Source organism: Microtus oregoni, unplaced genomic scaffold (genome assembly GCF_018167655.1).
Source record: "Microtus oregoni isolate MIOR12 unplaced genomic scaffold, Mior012 000108F_ref0000382, whole genome shotgun sequence".
Lineage (NCBI taxonomy): Eukaryota > Metazoa > Chordata > Mammalia > Rodentia > Cricetidae > Microtus > Microtus oregoni.
In genome coordinates, this window is record NW_024544726.1 from 1,883,170 (window position 1) to 1,898,452 (window position 15,283).

The window sequence follows — 15,283 nt, forward strand, 5'->3', positions numbered from 1 at the left end:
TGGCGATGGATGGAGATAGAGACAGAGACCCACATTGGAGCACTGGACTGAGCTCCCAAGGCCCAGATGAAGAGCAAAAGGAAGGAGAACATGAGCAAGTAAGTCAGGACCGCGAGGGGTGCGTCCACCCACAGAGACGGTGGGACTGATCTAATGGGAGCTCACCAAGGCCAGCTGGTCTGGGGCTGAACAAGCATGTGATAAACCGGAATCTCTGAATGTGGCTGACAATGAGGGCTGACTGAGAAGCCAATGAAAATGACACCAGGTTTTGATCCTACTGCATGTACTGGCTTTTTGGAAGCCCAGTCTGTTTGGATGCTCACCTTCCTAGACGTGGATGGTGGGGGAAAGGCCTTGGACTTCCCACAGGGCAGGGCACCCTGACTTCTCTTAGGGCTGGAGAAGAAGGGCGAAGGGGAGTGGGGGGAGGGGGAGGGAAATGGAAGGATGGGAGAAGGTGGAAATTTTTAATATATATAAACAGAAAAATGAACACATACATAACAATCTGTTTTTATTTTTAAGGGACTACTGAAATTTGTGCAATATGAAAAATCTCATTGAATAAAACATTAGAATATTGATGGCAAAAAATAAAGAATAAATGTTCAAATTATAATATGGACTCTTCAGTACAGCAATACAAATTTAAAATTATATAATGATCTTCAATTAATAAATATTTTATTTCAAAACTAAATTTGTATGTTATTTATATATAATTTACTTTGTGTTTTTCTAATAAAATCATATGATAAACAAAACTCCCAGGTGGGCCTCAGGAGACATATGTACTCATATTTGTTATCAGTTTCTTTCTGGAGACAGGGTTTCATGTAGCACAGGCTGACTTCAGACTTATTAAGTAGCTAAGGATGACCTTCACCTTCTGATCTTCCAGACTCCACCTAATTTTTGGATTATAGTCCTGCTCAACCACACTTAGTTCATAATATATTTTGAAAACAGATATGGTAGCAAGAAAAAAATGGGCAATGACAAGGATCAAATAAACCACAAGGCAAATGGAAGCAAACTATGAGTAAGGCAAGCATTAAGTGATAGGACGGAGTTGTAAATAATTTGTTGCTGATGAAATCTGAAAATCAAAGATATTTCTAGATAGTCTTACTTGCACTTATGGATTCTGCTTTACTGTGCTACGCTTCACTTCAAAAATTGTTTCTTCTTCATCCAGTATTCTTACATGCTTTGCCATGCAACAGGCTATTTTTGAACCCTAACAATTTATAAATGTAACAGAAAAGAAAGAATCAGACATTGTTGCTTATAGTGACTATAAAAGGGATAAAAAGAAGTTAGGCAGAAAGGTCATGAAGGGATCATTATTCAAAAATTTTATACACCAATTTACTATTTACTTCATCTATTATACATCTTATAAAATGTGGCTAAGTTATAATAAAGTAAGCTAGTGTGAATAAGAGCAATAGAGAGTATGGGAATTCCATTACAAGAAGTGAGAGAGTACTAGACATGAAATTTGATTCTTTTCTTGGTTAACTTACTGTGCTGAAAAAGACAGGAAAAACGAAATAGTAATACCATGAATATGACAATAGTAGTTTCACTAGAATACCACGAAATTCTGACCCAAACCAGATAAAGTCATCGTAATAGGAAAAATTCAAATGGGTATTATTTAAAGTCTGTAGGTAGATAATACTGATATAAAAACAGAACAAAATTCCAATTGGTTCGAAGAGACATAAAGGATCAATTGAATTGCTTGGTCTTGCTTTCAGGACAAAACTTGACTATTTTTTTTTAATCACCAAAGTGATGAAGGTGTGAGTTACAACTTCACTGATAATTTCATATTAAGTAGAGACAACTTCAAACCAGGGATATAAATAAATTATATGTACTACTTGCCTTCCTTTTTTACAGTTTGGTGTTTGTTTGTTTGGGGCTTTTTTTTAAGATAGGGTTTCAGTATATAGTCTTGGCTGGCCTGGAATTCTTTATGGAAATCAGGATGTCCTTGTAATCATCTGTCTCTGCCTCCTAAATTCTAGGATTAAAGCTATAAATTACCATGCCCCGTTCTAACTAAGTGGTAATAGAGATTTACCCTCATATCCTGGCTCCAGAGTTCCAGAGACCTGGCTAAAGAAATATGTCAATAATCCACCATAAACAAATGAGCAAGAGGTTGTCTCCTTTAAAAATGTCTTTAGACTGGAAAGACAGTGAATGAGGTATACTGATAAGACAACAAAATGTTTGATATTAAAAATTCGGGGCTAAGAAATAAGTTACGAGTATTTAATCATTTATAATATTATATAAGAGGATCTCACCTCTGTTACTGTAACTTAATATAGGTAATTAAAGAAATTATTTAACATTAATAATTTTAAATTAGAACCTTACTGAATTTATAGACAATATCAGAACATTTTTAAAGCTTTAAAAACACCTACTTGTTTAATAATCATGTTTGTACAAAATTATCTCAGTGCTCAGTTCCTATACTGAGGCATAGGAACTTTAAACTCAAAACAAATTAAGTTAAGAGAAACAGTACTTGCTTAGCTTGCCTGAGGCCCTGGGTTTGCAAACAACACAACCAAACATAAAACAAAGTAGTTCAAAGAAAAAAAATTAACTGTAAAGTTCATTGAAAGGGAATTTTTAATATCATTAAGCATATAAAATAACCTGTATTTAAAACGTTAATGACTAATTCTGATAATGAAGTTATGAACTATGAAACATTTAAATTTTACTACAAGTTTTCCCCAAAAAGTGTTCATGTTTATTCAATAAATGTATGCATACCCTTTGACCTATAAACAGATTATTACAGGATTCTTTCGTAGAAGTGACTTAACGAAAACAGTTTTTTTAAAAGATTTGTTTATTTTTATTTTATTTGTATGGGGGTTTTACCTGCTTGCATGTCTGTGTACCAAGTGCATGGCTAGTATTGACAGGGGCCAAAAAGGGCATTGGATCCCCTGGGACAGGAGTGTCAGATGGTTTGTGAGACCTCATGTGAGTGCTGGGAATCAAGCCCAAGTCCTCTGGAAGAGCAGTTAGTGCTCTTAATCACGAGCTACTTCTCTAGCCTTTTTAAGAATCATCTAAAACATTATATTGATAATAATTTAAAGAGTCACAAAATATTTAAAAGTAATCAACCTGACTAAAAATCTATAGAAATAGATTAAGTTGGTGCTCACAGTGTGTGAGATTCTACTTTCCAAAAGAAGATAATTGGGTGAAACACAAATGGGATACTTTACCTTGAATTTTCTAATCTAAGTTCTCAATTGCACTGCCTTAATATTAAAAAACAAAAGACTAAAGAAGGATACATCATTTACTAGGCTGTGGAAATCTAAAGTTAGCAGATAGGCTAATTAGAAAAGTCAATAGAATAATCAGTTTTGTTACCTTTAGTGTGAATCATTGTACCTATTTAAAAAATAAGTAACTTCAAATGCACATATATGTAACAATATCTTAAAACATAATTCTAAGTTCTACAAATTCTAATACTACTGACCTTTCAACTTACACACATACTGTGATTAAGCCAAATGTGAATCAAACATCGATCTTCTAGTTATACTAGATAATAATCCTAAAAGCAGCAAATTACATTTAGAAGGATCTTGGCTGATTCTAAATATTCAGTTATCATCCATGCAATTACTTCCCTTTCTATACTGTATCTCACACAATAGAACTCAAATTAGACCCTAAAAAACTTATGTAAATATTTTATTCTCTAGTTAAAAAAACAGCTCATAAAGATCCCAGATGACTACAACCCTTCCATATTCCAAAGCTATCTTTTAGATTTCTGAGCTACTGTTTCAACTGGAGTTCAAACTGTCTCCACCCACTTCCCCGCTATATCACACCCTCTGCTTCCCCACCCCCAGATGAGGATAGGTTGATAAATGGATTTTGGAGATGAAATAAAGCCAGACATCAAATAACTTACTTGAAATCCATCTCTTACCTTCTGTACTTAACCCGGGACTTGATGTGAACTTGGCTACATCAACAATTTTTACAGCAAATTGTTGCCCAGTTTCTCTGTTGATACATCGTCGTACAACACTGAAGGGACCCCTAGAAAACAAAAAGTCAGTTTAACTTCACTGACATTATGTCCCTCTTTTCAATCAACAATTTACTGCATTTTCTTATTTACCACAGTCAAACTATATAACCAGTGACCTACCATATTTTAATCTTCATATAGAGCTTCACAATAAAACTTAACTAATGCAATTTAAAACATTATTATCTAATTCACTAGTTAAAACAAAAAGGAAGCCAAATAATTAGGTTTTTAATTCAAGATAATTTTAAAAAATCTAAATAGTATCCTTATATTCAAGGCAAACAATAACTGTAGTAATTACATATAATTACCAACATCTTATACATAGGGAAGTTTGTAGAAGCAATACTCACACAGAAGGGAAGGAAGGGTTAATAATGTTAACTTTCAGATCCCAACTCTAACTAATCACTCACAACCATTAGAAAATAATCCTGTGACAGCACAACAAAGCACAACACAGCAAATGTTGCCATTTTTAACCAGGCCATCTTCCTTGTGAGTATTTGGTCTGACAATAGCATGCAACTTCAGGAAATATTCCAGGTCTTGTCCAAACAAAACCTCTCTGGGTTATATATGCATCTGTGTAGTGTGATTCAACTCAATGCATCATTCGGGGAAATTTCTGATTCTGTTTGGAGAATTGTCTGTGGCCAATAGAGTCAATTTTTAAAACCCTTTTTCTGTTTGAATAAAGGTAAGGAAGAAAGCATGAGCTTCTCCTGCTACCCTTTTGTAAAATATAAAATTAACATAGGTAAGGAAAAAGGAGAGAAAAGGCAATGAGACAACAAACCACCTCTTCAAATTAGGAACATGCACATACTCACAAAACAACAACAATTAAAGAAAAAAGAGGGCGGTACATAAAGGAGGACTTAGAGGGAAGAACGGGAAGGGAGAAACCATGTAATTATAATCTCAAAATATTTTTAAAAATCTGAATAAAAGTCAAATTAAATTCACTAATTCACTAAGCTAATTTAATGAGATTGAATAATGACTGTATTTATGAATTCTTCAAGTCATAAGTAAAGCATGCTAAAGGTTCTTCCTTAATGACATGCAGGAAGCTAACAAAGGTGAGCTGAGTCAAATTTAATAACCTTAAAGGATATCAAACCGTACTCTGAGATTGCTTGTGATTTCATTCACAACTTGAAACTCAGCAGATACCAATAAAAGATATAATTAGAGTTGCTTTTTTATGAAAATGAAAAGGGTAAAAAACAGTGCTAAGATATAACCATATTATATTTATATTTGGTTGACAGTTTAGGGAACAATAAAATTTTAAGAAGAACAGCTTGGCTTGTACCCTTTCTTGACACTTGACATTTTTACCTTAGTTTTTAAAAATGTACTGCAGGAAATGTTAAATAAATAAATTTAAAAAAAATGTACTGCATAGTCAATTCTTGAGTATTGATATGGAAGAAAATAAGTCATTATCTTTTTCTACTAGGATATTGGTCAAAACAGAATGGTAACTGATGCTATTTCCGATTTGATTAAATATTGCTGGGGGAGAGTCATCTGTCTGTCTGTCTGTCTGTCTGTCTGTCTTGGATGATGTAGCCACTGGTGGGTTCCCCATGCTCCAGTGACTGGTGGGTTCCCCGTACTCCAGTGACAGCCTTGTACCCATGCACATACGGGCAATATTAACAGAACTTAATGAGTCATTAAATAAAAATGGCATGAAGTTGGAAGGGGCTGTGTTAGAGATATTCAGGGGACCACAGAGGGAAGTTATGAGTAAATAGGATCATATTTCATTATGTACATATATGAGATTCTCAAAAATAAAGAAAAACATACTAAGACAAAACAAATATCTGCACACACACACACACACACACTTTCCATTCAACTCTTTATAAATAACAAATATTGGCTGAAATTGACAAAGTTCTTACTGAGGCAGATAGCTACTCACATAATTCTATGAGTTTTTAATTTTTAAAATTAAATTTACTATTTGACAACTTAATATATGTAAATAATGCATACTAACCACTCTTAATCACATCCTCACGCATCTCACTATTACTCCTATATACATACACCCCTCTTTCCCACAACTTTCTCACATTCATGTCTATTTGTTTTTCTTTGACCCACTGTGTTTAACCAGGGCTGTGCAAGTGACTGTGGGTTTGGAGCTATCAGTTGGAACCTGGTGGGTCAGCAGTGGATAGACAACTAGAGACAATTATTTCCCCATTCCCAGAAACTCAATAGCCAATAGTAGAACAGTAAGATGCATGAGTCCCTTCCATTTCCATGACTATTAACATGATCTGTCTCATGTGGGCCAGGGAGGGTAACTGCAGTTGCTGAGTTCGTTGGTTGTGACAGTTGTAGAGTCCAGAACATTGCCTCTCACAGGCTTTCACCTTATCTTCTGGCTTTTCCATACTTCCTACACCCCTCTTCCACAGTCTTCTGAGTCTTAGAGGGAGGAGTGTAAATGTCTTGTTTAGGACTGAGCCTTCAACCATCACCTATTCTGAGAATACTCAGAAGATTAGAGATCTATGAGATTAGTTTCTACATTCACTGCTGTTCATTGTAAAGAGAGGCTTTTCTCACTACAGTGGAGAGTAACCTTTGCCAATGAGTATAAGCACACATATTTAGAAGGCAGTTTGATGTTGGATCAATTTCGTTACCCCAGTTTGGCCTACAACCTCCTCAGGCATAGGCTGTTAAGTGGGCTTACTGTACTAGCTGTGAGTTCCCCTCTTGTAACAGGCCTCAAATCTTACGAGATGGAAGTTGGTTATCCCCAAAATTATGCCACTATTGTTCAGGTAGGCACATCTTGCTGGGCGGGGTTTTTTCTCTTTGTAGGGTACACAGATGGGTAAGACCAATGATACCTTTTCTCTCCCAGAAACCTGCAGAGTAGCACCTTCTAGGACTGTGAGAGCAGCCAGCAGGGAGGAAATTTCTGACTCAGTTTCTGCTTGCTTTCTCTCTATCTTGCAACCAGTATATGCAGTGTCTTTAGCAAAAAGGTCGTAGACTCTAATGGTAGATAACTAAAAGTACTGACAGAACCTAGGTTGTGTTGCGGATGTCTGGGGCTTCCCTGGTGAACTCCTATGGAGATATCTCATACCTGGGACTGGAAATTTTGCTTCTAGGAATATCATTATCTAGTCACACAGGTTCACTTCCATTTGAAAGATCCCAAATAAATAACTGAATGATGCATCTCAAGTCTCGGAAAAGCAAGAACAAATCAAGCCTGAAAACACTAGACAGTAAGAGATAAGATCAGGGCTGGGCACAGAGTAGTCAGGTTTCTGTGAGTTTGAGGCCAAAATGCTCTCTCTATATAGAAAGTTCTAGGCCAACTAAGTTTACACAGTGAGACCTTGTCTCAAAAAATTTATAGAGCAGAAATTAATGAACTAAACACAAACAGAGAAACAAATATAACACAAAGAATCAATAAAACAAGGAGTTTTTTCTCTGGAAAGATGAGCAAGACTGCTAAACTCTTTGCCAATTTCACCAAAAGAAAAGACAATGAAGACCAAAATCAATAAACTTAGATATAAAAAGTGAGATGTTACAACAGATACCAAAGAAATACAGAGTATCCTGAGGACATACCTTAAATCTATATTTTACTAACTTGGAAAATCTAAAAGAAGCAGATGAATTTTCAGATCATATGACCTACCATAATTAAACCAAATGAAATGAAAATTTAAGTGTGTGTACACACACACAACAAGAATTTATTACTATAAAAAGTCTCCCTACTAAAGCCATCTCAGAAGCAGGTAGAGTCACTGCAGAATTCTACTAGATCTTCAAAGAACAATTCTTACTTGATAATACATAGATTATTATGCAAAATAAGAAAAGGAGCATTTCCAATTTTTTTTATGAATCCTGTATTACCCTGATACCAAAGCCAGATCCAAAAAAACAAAACAAAACAAAACAAAACAAAACCTGTTAGGTAAAAGATTAATTAAACTAGAATATAGTGTATGGCTGATGGAGTTCTGGAAAGATTATAACTGCCCTATGTAGACACTGAATTATCTTCCCTTTTCATTTATAAGAAAAGTTAAATGTAAGCAATAAATAATTCTAATAAAAAGCTAAATATATTTGAAAAAAGAGACTAGAGTTACATGAAACTATGCTACAAATTATGATAGTATGTTGCTTCCCAGAATACCAAGATAAACTGAGTATAGTGAATCTAATTTATTTCCCAAATCTACTGGAAGGATTGGGAGGACAAGAGAGGTGAAATAGTAATAAATAAATTTGAGGGATAAGAATACACAATGATGAAGTGATGCTAACAGATGCAAAACACTTGGGAGAGCTGATTTGGAGAAAACAAGGAAGGCTATTTGAAAAAAAAAACCCTTCACATTACAGAATAATCAAGAATCTCATGAAGCTGGAATTAGAAGAAATATGTCAGAGAAGCTGTTAGGTCTCTAACTGTCAATACACCATATATTTAGGGACCGTCGCAGTCCTTTTCCCTAACAAAGAGAATGTTGAAAGTTGGATCTTTACCCTAAGACAAGAGATTAAAATTTCTTCCTATTGAATATCTGACAAGTCCAGTGGAAAAGATGAAAAGATAACATGAAGTTCCCAACATCATTGAACTATATCTCTGCTTACAATGTGGGATGTGACCCTATGAAACCACAAAGCGGAATGTGTCACAGACACAGCAGACACACAAAAAAATTATGGTGAAAGGTTTCTTGCACCCAAAAACCCTCCAAAAGATTAATTCAAAACCAAATGTGTAATGAATGTGAGGTGTTTTTGGCAGCAGTCACTGGTCTTGTGGCACAGCTTTGGCTTTGCAAACACAGCATGCTCATTTTGCACTGCACACGTCACCACCCCACTAACCACCAATGCATGCTTCCTAAAACACCTTAGCTCAGAATTGAGACTGATGTCAGGAACTACAGTGTGTTTAACGGACATAGAATGTTTTCTGTTATTACAGAAACATAACATTTTGACAATGATAAACAAACTTTTAATATTTTACCGCTATGATTCCTGAGCATGTAATAAATTAGTATGCCTTTGGATTGGATTGGGTTACAATGACTGACTTTCAAAATTGCTATTTGAGCTTCTGACTTTAGTTTCATTTAAAAAAAAGTTCAATGCATTTTGTTTGATATCAGAACAGAATTTTTAACAATTTCTAAAATGGCCCTAAAAGATTTCTATCATTGTATTTATGTAAACAATGATCTCAGCATTGACAATCGTAAAATCAGTATCAATCAACTCTGAAAAATATTTAATATGCTCTAAGCTCTTTGATTTAAAACATTCAGGCAAAATTTAATTCATGTAAAAATAAGCACATCCATTTAATTAGTGTGCAAATTTGCTTTCATCCTTAACAAATGGTAAAACTATACACACACAAAGGAATTGTTTTAATATAAATTTCTTTATGACTTATATAGTATTTGATCTGTATACATATTTTACCCGAAGCTGCATAAAGATTTCTCAGGTGAAAAGGAGTCATAATTAGAAAAAATTTAAGATGCCCTGAATTAATTAGATCACCTTCCAGAGAAACTTCTGAATCAGCTGTGGGATTTCTTAAGTTAACACTATTGCCATTTTGAGCTAAATTTTTTGTTTTGTTTTCTTGTCAGGAATATAAATATAAATACATTGAATATTAGTAGTAAACCCCTAGTGTTTAATAACCCAAAATGTCTCCAAGTGTTGCCTGAGTGGAGGTAGCACTACAGCCAGCCTTCTAAAGAAGAGTCTAATTAAGAAAACAGGAGCAAACACAAACATAAAGAATAATTTAGAGGAAACAGACCAAACAAGAGAAGCACTAAAATTAGCATTAATATTCTTAGTAAGATTTAATAACTATGAAACAAACCAGACATTTTAGAAAACAAAAGACTCTTAAATAATAAACGACAAATAACCCTAAAATTCACATAAAGGTTGCCAGGCAGTACTGAGAAAATCTCTCATAAGACAAGCAAAAATAATAAACATTCAAGAAAATAAATAACTCAAGTCTATACACACACTACTGTAAAGTAAAATTTTCATATTTCCAGATATGGAGGTAAGAGTTCACAGAAAGCAAAAGATGACCACACTTCATAGTGCTCCAGGCAGATTACTCAATGGCAAACTAGAACAAGAACACAGTAGAGGAAAACCTTCGGAATGAAGGAAAATGACTTTTAACCTTTTATTCTGTATCCAGTCAGAGCATCAAAAACTATTAAAGTATTCTTAGATACTAGAAAACCAATAACTTACTTAATATGCATACATTATAGAAAACTTATTATAGAGTGTATTTGTTCACAAGAGTGTATAATCAAACTGAAAAATAAAAACCACACGATCAACTCATTAGATGACCAAAAAGCTTTCAACAAAATACAACATCCCCGATAAAGGTCTTGGAGAGAACAGGGATACAAGAACATACCTAAACATAATAAAGGCAATATACGGCAAGCCAACAACCAACATCAAACTAAATGGAGGGGTTTTTGAGGTAGAGGAGTTAGAATGCACTGTTATAAAAGGTTATAGGGGACTTCTGATAAGGAAGGGATAAACTGGGTTGGGGTAGGGGCAGACAGGGTAAAAGAGGGGAGCTGAAAGAGATAAATCATACTAAAGAGTTTCAAAAAAAAAAGTCATATGGAAATGTACTACTGAAGAAGCTTCCTAAAATACATCTATACATAAACATAAAAAGTTAAAATGAAGCTAAAATGCCCCTACCAGACACCTGAGGCTAACAAAAAAAGGCATAGTCTCAGGAATTGGTTACTGATGAAGTCCCAAAGATCCCCAAATATTGTAAGTCATTAATAATGTTCTTTGCTACCCTCCAGAACTTGACAGTAGACCCTATTGCTGAAGATGCCATCCACTTGAGTCACAGAACATGGAGCTAGTACTGGACTGGAAACTTCATCCGTACTGGCTAGCTTTCATGGAAGCTGCATGAACGACCAGAGACTAAAAGTACGCATCAGTCTTACGCAGCAGTTAATAACCTGGGGAGCTACAATAATGAGTGGCTGCCCAAACATGCTCAGTAGTGGTAGAATAGCGGCACAAATGTGGAATTAACCAATCACTTCCTGAACAGATTTGTCAGGAAGATCCCTCCACAAGATGAAGCTCATCCCTGGCATAAAGTCAAGAACCCATGGTTAGACAGATCATAGACCCGAGGAGAGCACCTACTACTATATTCTGCTAAATGGACACAACTATTAAATAAACTCTTCATGACTTATCGGGATACCCAATACTACCCCCCCCAAGTCCTTATTAAGAGAACCTTCTTATTGCTGTAGATGATCAACACAGCAAACCACAACTAGTTAAGGTGCAGAGAATACAAGAATGCAGAATGTTCAGCCTTAAATGGAACATATATGCTGTACCCCTCCTCTAAAGGCTCAGAGATCATTGCAGTAGAGGGGGTGGAAGAGTAAGTGAAAGCCACAAGTGGTGAATGAACACAAGGAAGCAGTGTCTTCTACACACAGCAGGGAAGTTGCACATATGAACTCACAGCAGGTGTGACAGCATGTACAAGACCGGTGCAGACCCAATCCAGACCAAATCCCAGCATGAAGAGGGGAGGTGGGCACAAAGATCCATCCTAGCCAAGAAGCTATTGGCAACTGTTAGCTGCTAAGAGAGGAAGTCTCAGGAACTGCTGCTAAATGTTAACAACTAAAGATTGACAAAATACTTTGAAAACACAAAATAAAAGCTTATTTTGAAAAATTGGCAATAGATCTCCAATAACCTAACAGCACAAACTAGGTCCACCTGTATCTTCAGAGAGTTAACAGGTAACATTTACTAACTCAGTACTTAAACTGATATAATCAGTACCACTGTCAAACCTTAAGAGTACAATGAAAATTTTAGCAGGCCTTACTTTAGTTCTCATGTGCCATGCTATCATCCAGTCTAGCACTACATAAACTGGTACACTTGTCTTTTCTTTTATGAGGACTAGAGGAGATACATAGCTAATTCTGCTCAAATCAAGTAATCTAGAATATGTGGTAGTGGTAGTGGTGAAGTATGTCTGAAGAGTTGGGCTTGGGTTAGAACTAATGTAATGGACTTTGTCAACTCATGCAGGATGAAGAAAAACTCAAGAAAAAGAAGCTCAAGAAAAACCACTAAGAGAGGAAAAATTTTTATAAATGTAAGAAACAGAAAAGAGATTATACATCGGCAAAAAGAAATATGTAAAAAAAAACTGAAGGTTTCTAAGAGAAATAGCACAAATTACTTTGACTTCATTATACATGTATATAGATCCTCTTAGCTTAATATGTAAAGAACGTTCAGAAATAGATATTGAAGAACTGACATTTTAAGAATTCAATTGACATTTTCACATTTTGTTTATTCACATCTGTAGTAATAAGGGCGACGGGGCTGCGTCCCCAGCACCTCGGCTGCCTGGCTAGCTTATGCCCGAAATAACAACACACAAACTGTATTCATTTAATCACTGCTTGGCCCATTTCTATCTAGCCTCTTCTAGGCTAATTCTCACATATTAATTTAGCCCATTTCTAATCATCTGTGTAGCGCCCCTAGGTGCGCTTACCGGGAAGATTCTAGCCTATGTCCATCCTGGGTCGGAGCTTCATCGTGTGCGTCTGCCTGGGAGCTGGGAGCATGGCGTCTCTCTGAGGCATCTGCTCCCGAGAGGAGAGCTGTGGAGTCTGAGCTCACTTCCTCCCAGCATTCTGTTCTGTTTACTCCTCCCACCTATCTTCTAACCAATGAGGGCCAAGCAGTTTCTTTTTATTTAACCAATGACCTTCCTCCATCACACATCATTGTCTACAATGGAAAAATACAAAAAAAAAGTAATTCCTATTTCTAAAGAACTCCCACTAGATGACACTGCTATTGGTATATATATATATATATATATATATATATATATATATATATATATATATATATATATATAAACACAATGTCAATATAAGTCTAAGGACTCAGTACTGAAACAACACGATGCTATAAGCTTATTATCTATGTAGAGGAAAGTGCCCAGAGAAGTCTTCTATGAGACAGGGAAGTTTGGAAGGGCAAGTAATGGTCAACAGATTTACAAAACAAGAGGAGATAGAAAATTCAAAGGGTAGACAAAAACATGTGCAGGAGCCTAGAGTGACATAAAATACACAATGTGTGCTAGGTACTCTAAGCTATTTAATACTGGTGGCAGGAAAAGTTGGAGGGTATAAAGTGGCTGGAGAGGGAGAATGGAGTATGTGGGAGCCAGGATAGAAGTTATTACATTAGCCCAAGAAAGAGGTAAAGACCTGAACTAACTCAGTTGGGACAAATGAGAGACATTTTATTATATAAATTGACAAACAACCTTGAGGGACAGTGAGAGTGAACTGAGAGAATACTGATAGATTTCTGGCAATAATTATTGAGTAAATAATGGTATAGCTAAATGAGAGAGGCATCATAGGAAAAAGAACTGGGATACTACTCAGAAAATAAGAGAACATATTTATAAGTTTATTTAGTAAGAGTTATTTCCATAGGACACCCAGGTACACACTTAGAGCAGAAAGGTAAAAGTCTGAAATTTTAAGGAAGAAGTAAGGAGGCTGGGTAGATGGTTCAGTTGGCAAAATGCATGCTATACAAGTATGTGGTCTTGAGTTTGGATCTCCTATACCCAAGCAAAAGACGAGGGTGGTATACATCTATAATCTATGCCAGGGAGGCACAGACAAGGATTACTGGAGTTTGCTGGATAGCCAGTCTAGCCAAATCTGTGATCTCCATGTTCAGTGAGAGTCCCTGAGTCAAAAACTAAGATGAAGATCAGCTGAGGAAAATACAACGTAGACTGCTGGTTTCCACACAGGATATGCACACACGCATAAGTACCTACTCCACATGAGCTCATACACATACAAAAAGGAGGAATACGGGTCAGCATGGATATGGAAATTAGGACATTAGAAACTACTATTTATAACATACCAGAGTGCCATGCTGCTAGGACTTTTCAAAGATTCTCTTATTATTCATCATCACCCATAATGCAATACTTGCTCCTATTTTATACTATTTATACTATTGTGAAAGTAATCTAAATAATAGGGGAGGCAATGCACCAACTAAATATATTATGCTACCAAGTAAAACCTCCAGTATCAGGAAAGGGTTATACCTTGTTGAGTCATTGATCAAAGGAGTCCCATGAAGCCGCATCCCCATGCCCAAACATGACAGCCAAATGCCAAGACTACTGGTTGTTCTCCACTACTAATGATAAAGCTTTATGCGGAAGACAACACTACATATGTCATCAAATACAGAGAAGTTGAGCTGTTACCGTACTAAAAGTTCCACTCCTACTGACTAGCTTTCATAATGAGGGAGGTAGGTACTCTATACACTACTAGAAGAGAAAGGTAATCATCAATATCACACAACTATAAACCCTGCCACCTACAACAATGACAGGCTTGCAAGTGAGTAGCCAACTACTTTTGGTTTAAAGTTCACTCCATGAGATGGAACCTACAGCAAATATTGCTAAGAACCAGAGACTCAACAGCTCATGTGTCTAGGAGAAAACCTAATACTAGTAGTATCTTGCTAAAGGTACATAGCATTAAAATGACTCCTAATGACATATTGCTATACCCATATAGATCAGTGTATCCCTCGACCACATCATAGAAGCTTTCACCTACAGCAGATGGGAATTAACAGAGACCCACAACTAGACAGTGTGCAGAGAGTAAGAGACTGTGGAGCACTCAGCCCTAAATGGGATGTCTTCATCAAAGCTCTCCCCTTGAAGTTCAGGGATCTATGTGGAAGAGAACAAAGAAAGAATGTTAAGAGCCAGAGGTGATGGATGACTCCAAGGAAACTAGCTTCCAGATATAGCAGGACTGATGCACAGATGAACTCAAAGAGATTGTGGCAGCACATATAAAACCTGCACAGTTTCAAGCCAGATAGTGTCCCAGCACTGAGAAAGTTAAGTGGACCTGAGCTCCCATCCCTAAGCAAAAAGCTATTTGCAATTGATAGGCCCTGGCAAGGAGAAAGTCAGTTTCT

At 36.1% G+C, this 15,283-nt stretch overlaps 1 protein-coding gene across 11 annotated transcripts in view; it reads right to left on the bottom strand.

Moving 5' to 3' along the window:
* Window positions 1-15,283, bottom strand: part of Cask (calcium/calmodulin dependent serine protein kinase) — a 330,840-nt gene that overhangs the window by 259,156 nt on the left and 56,401 nt on the right. For 7 of the 11 annotated variants that reach the window (XM_041645247.1, XM_041645244.1, XM_041645250.1 and 4 more), the window contains exon 2: window positions 4,001-4,113. In XM_041645247.1, coding sequence (XP_041501181.1) covers window positions 4,001-4,113 — 113 coding nt within the window. Of the gene's footprint in view, window positions 1-3,982; window positions 4,114-15,283 lie in introns of all 11 variants that reach the window. The other 4 variants (XM_041645242.1, XM_041645246.1, XM_041645240.1 and 1 more) reach the window with 1 other exon arrangement.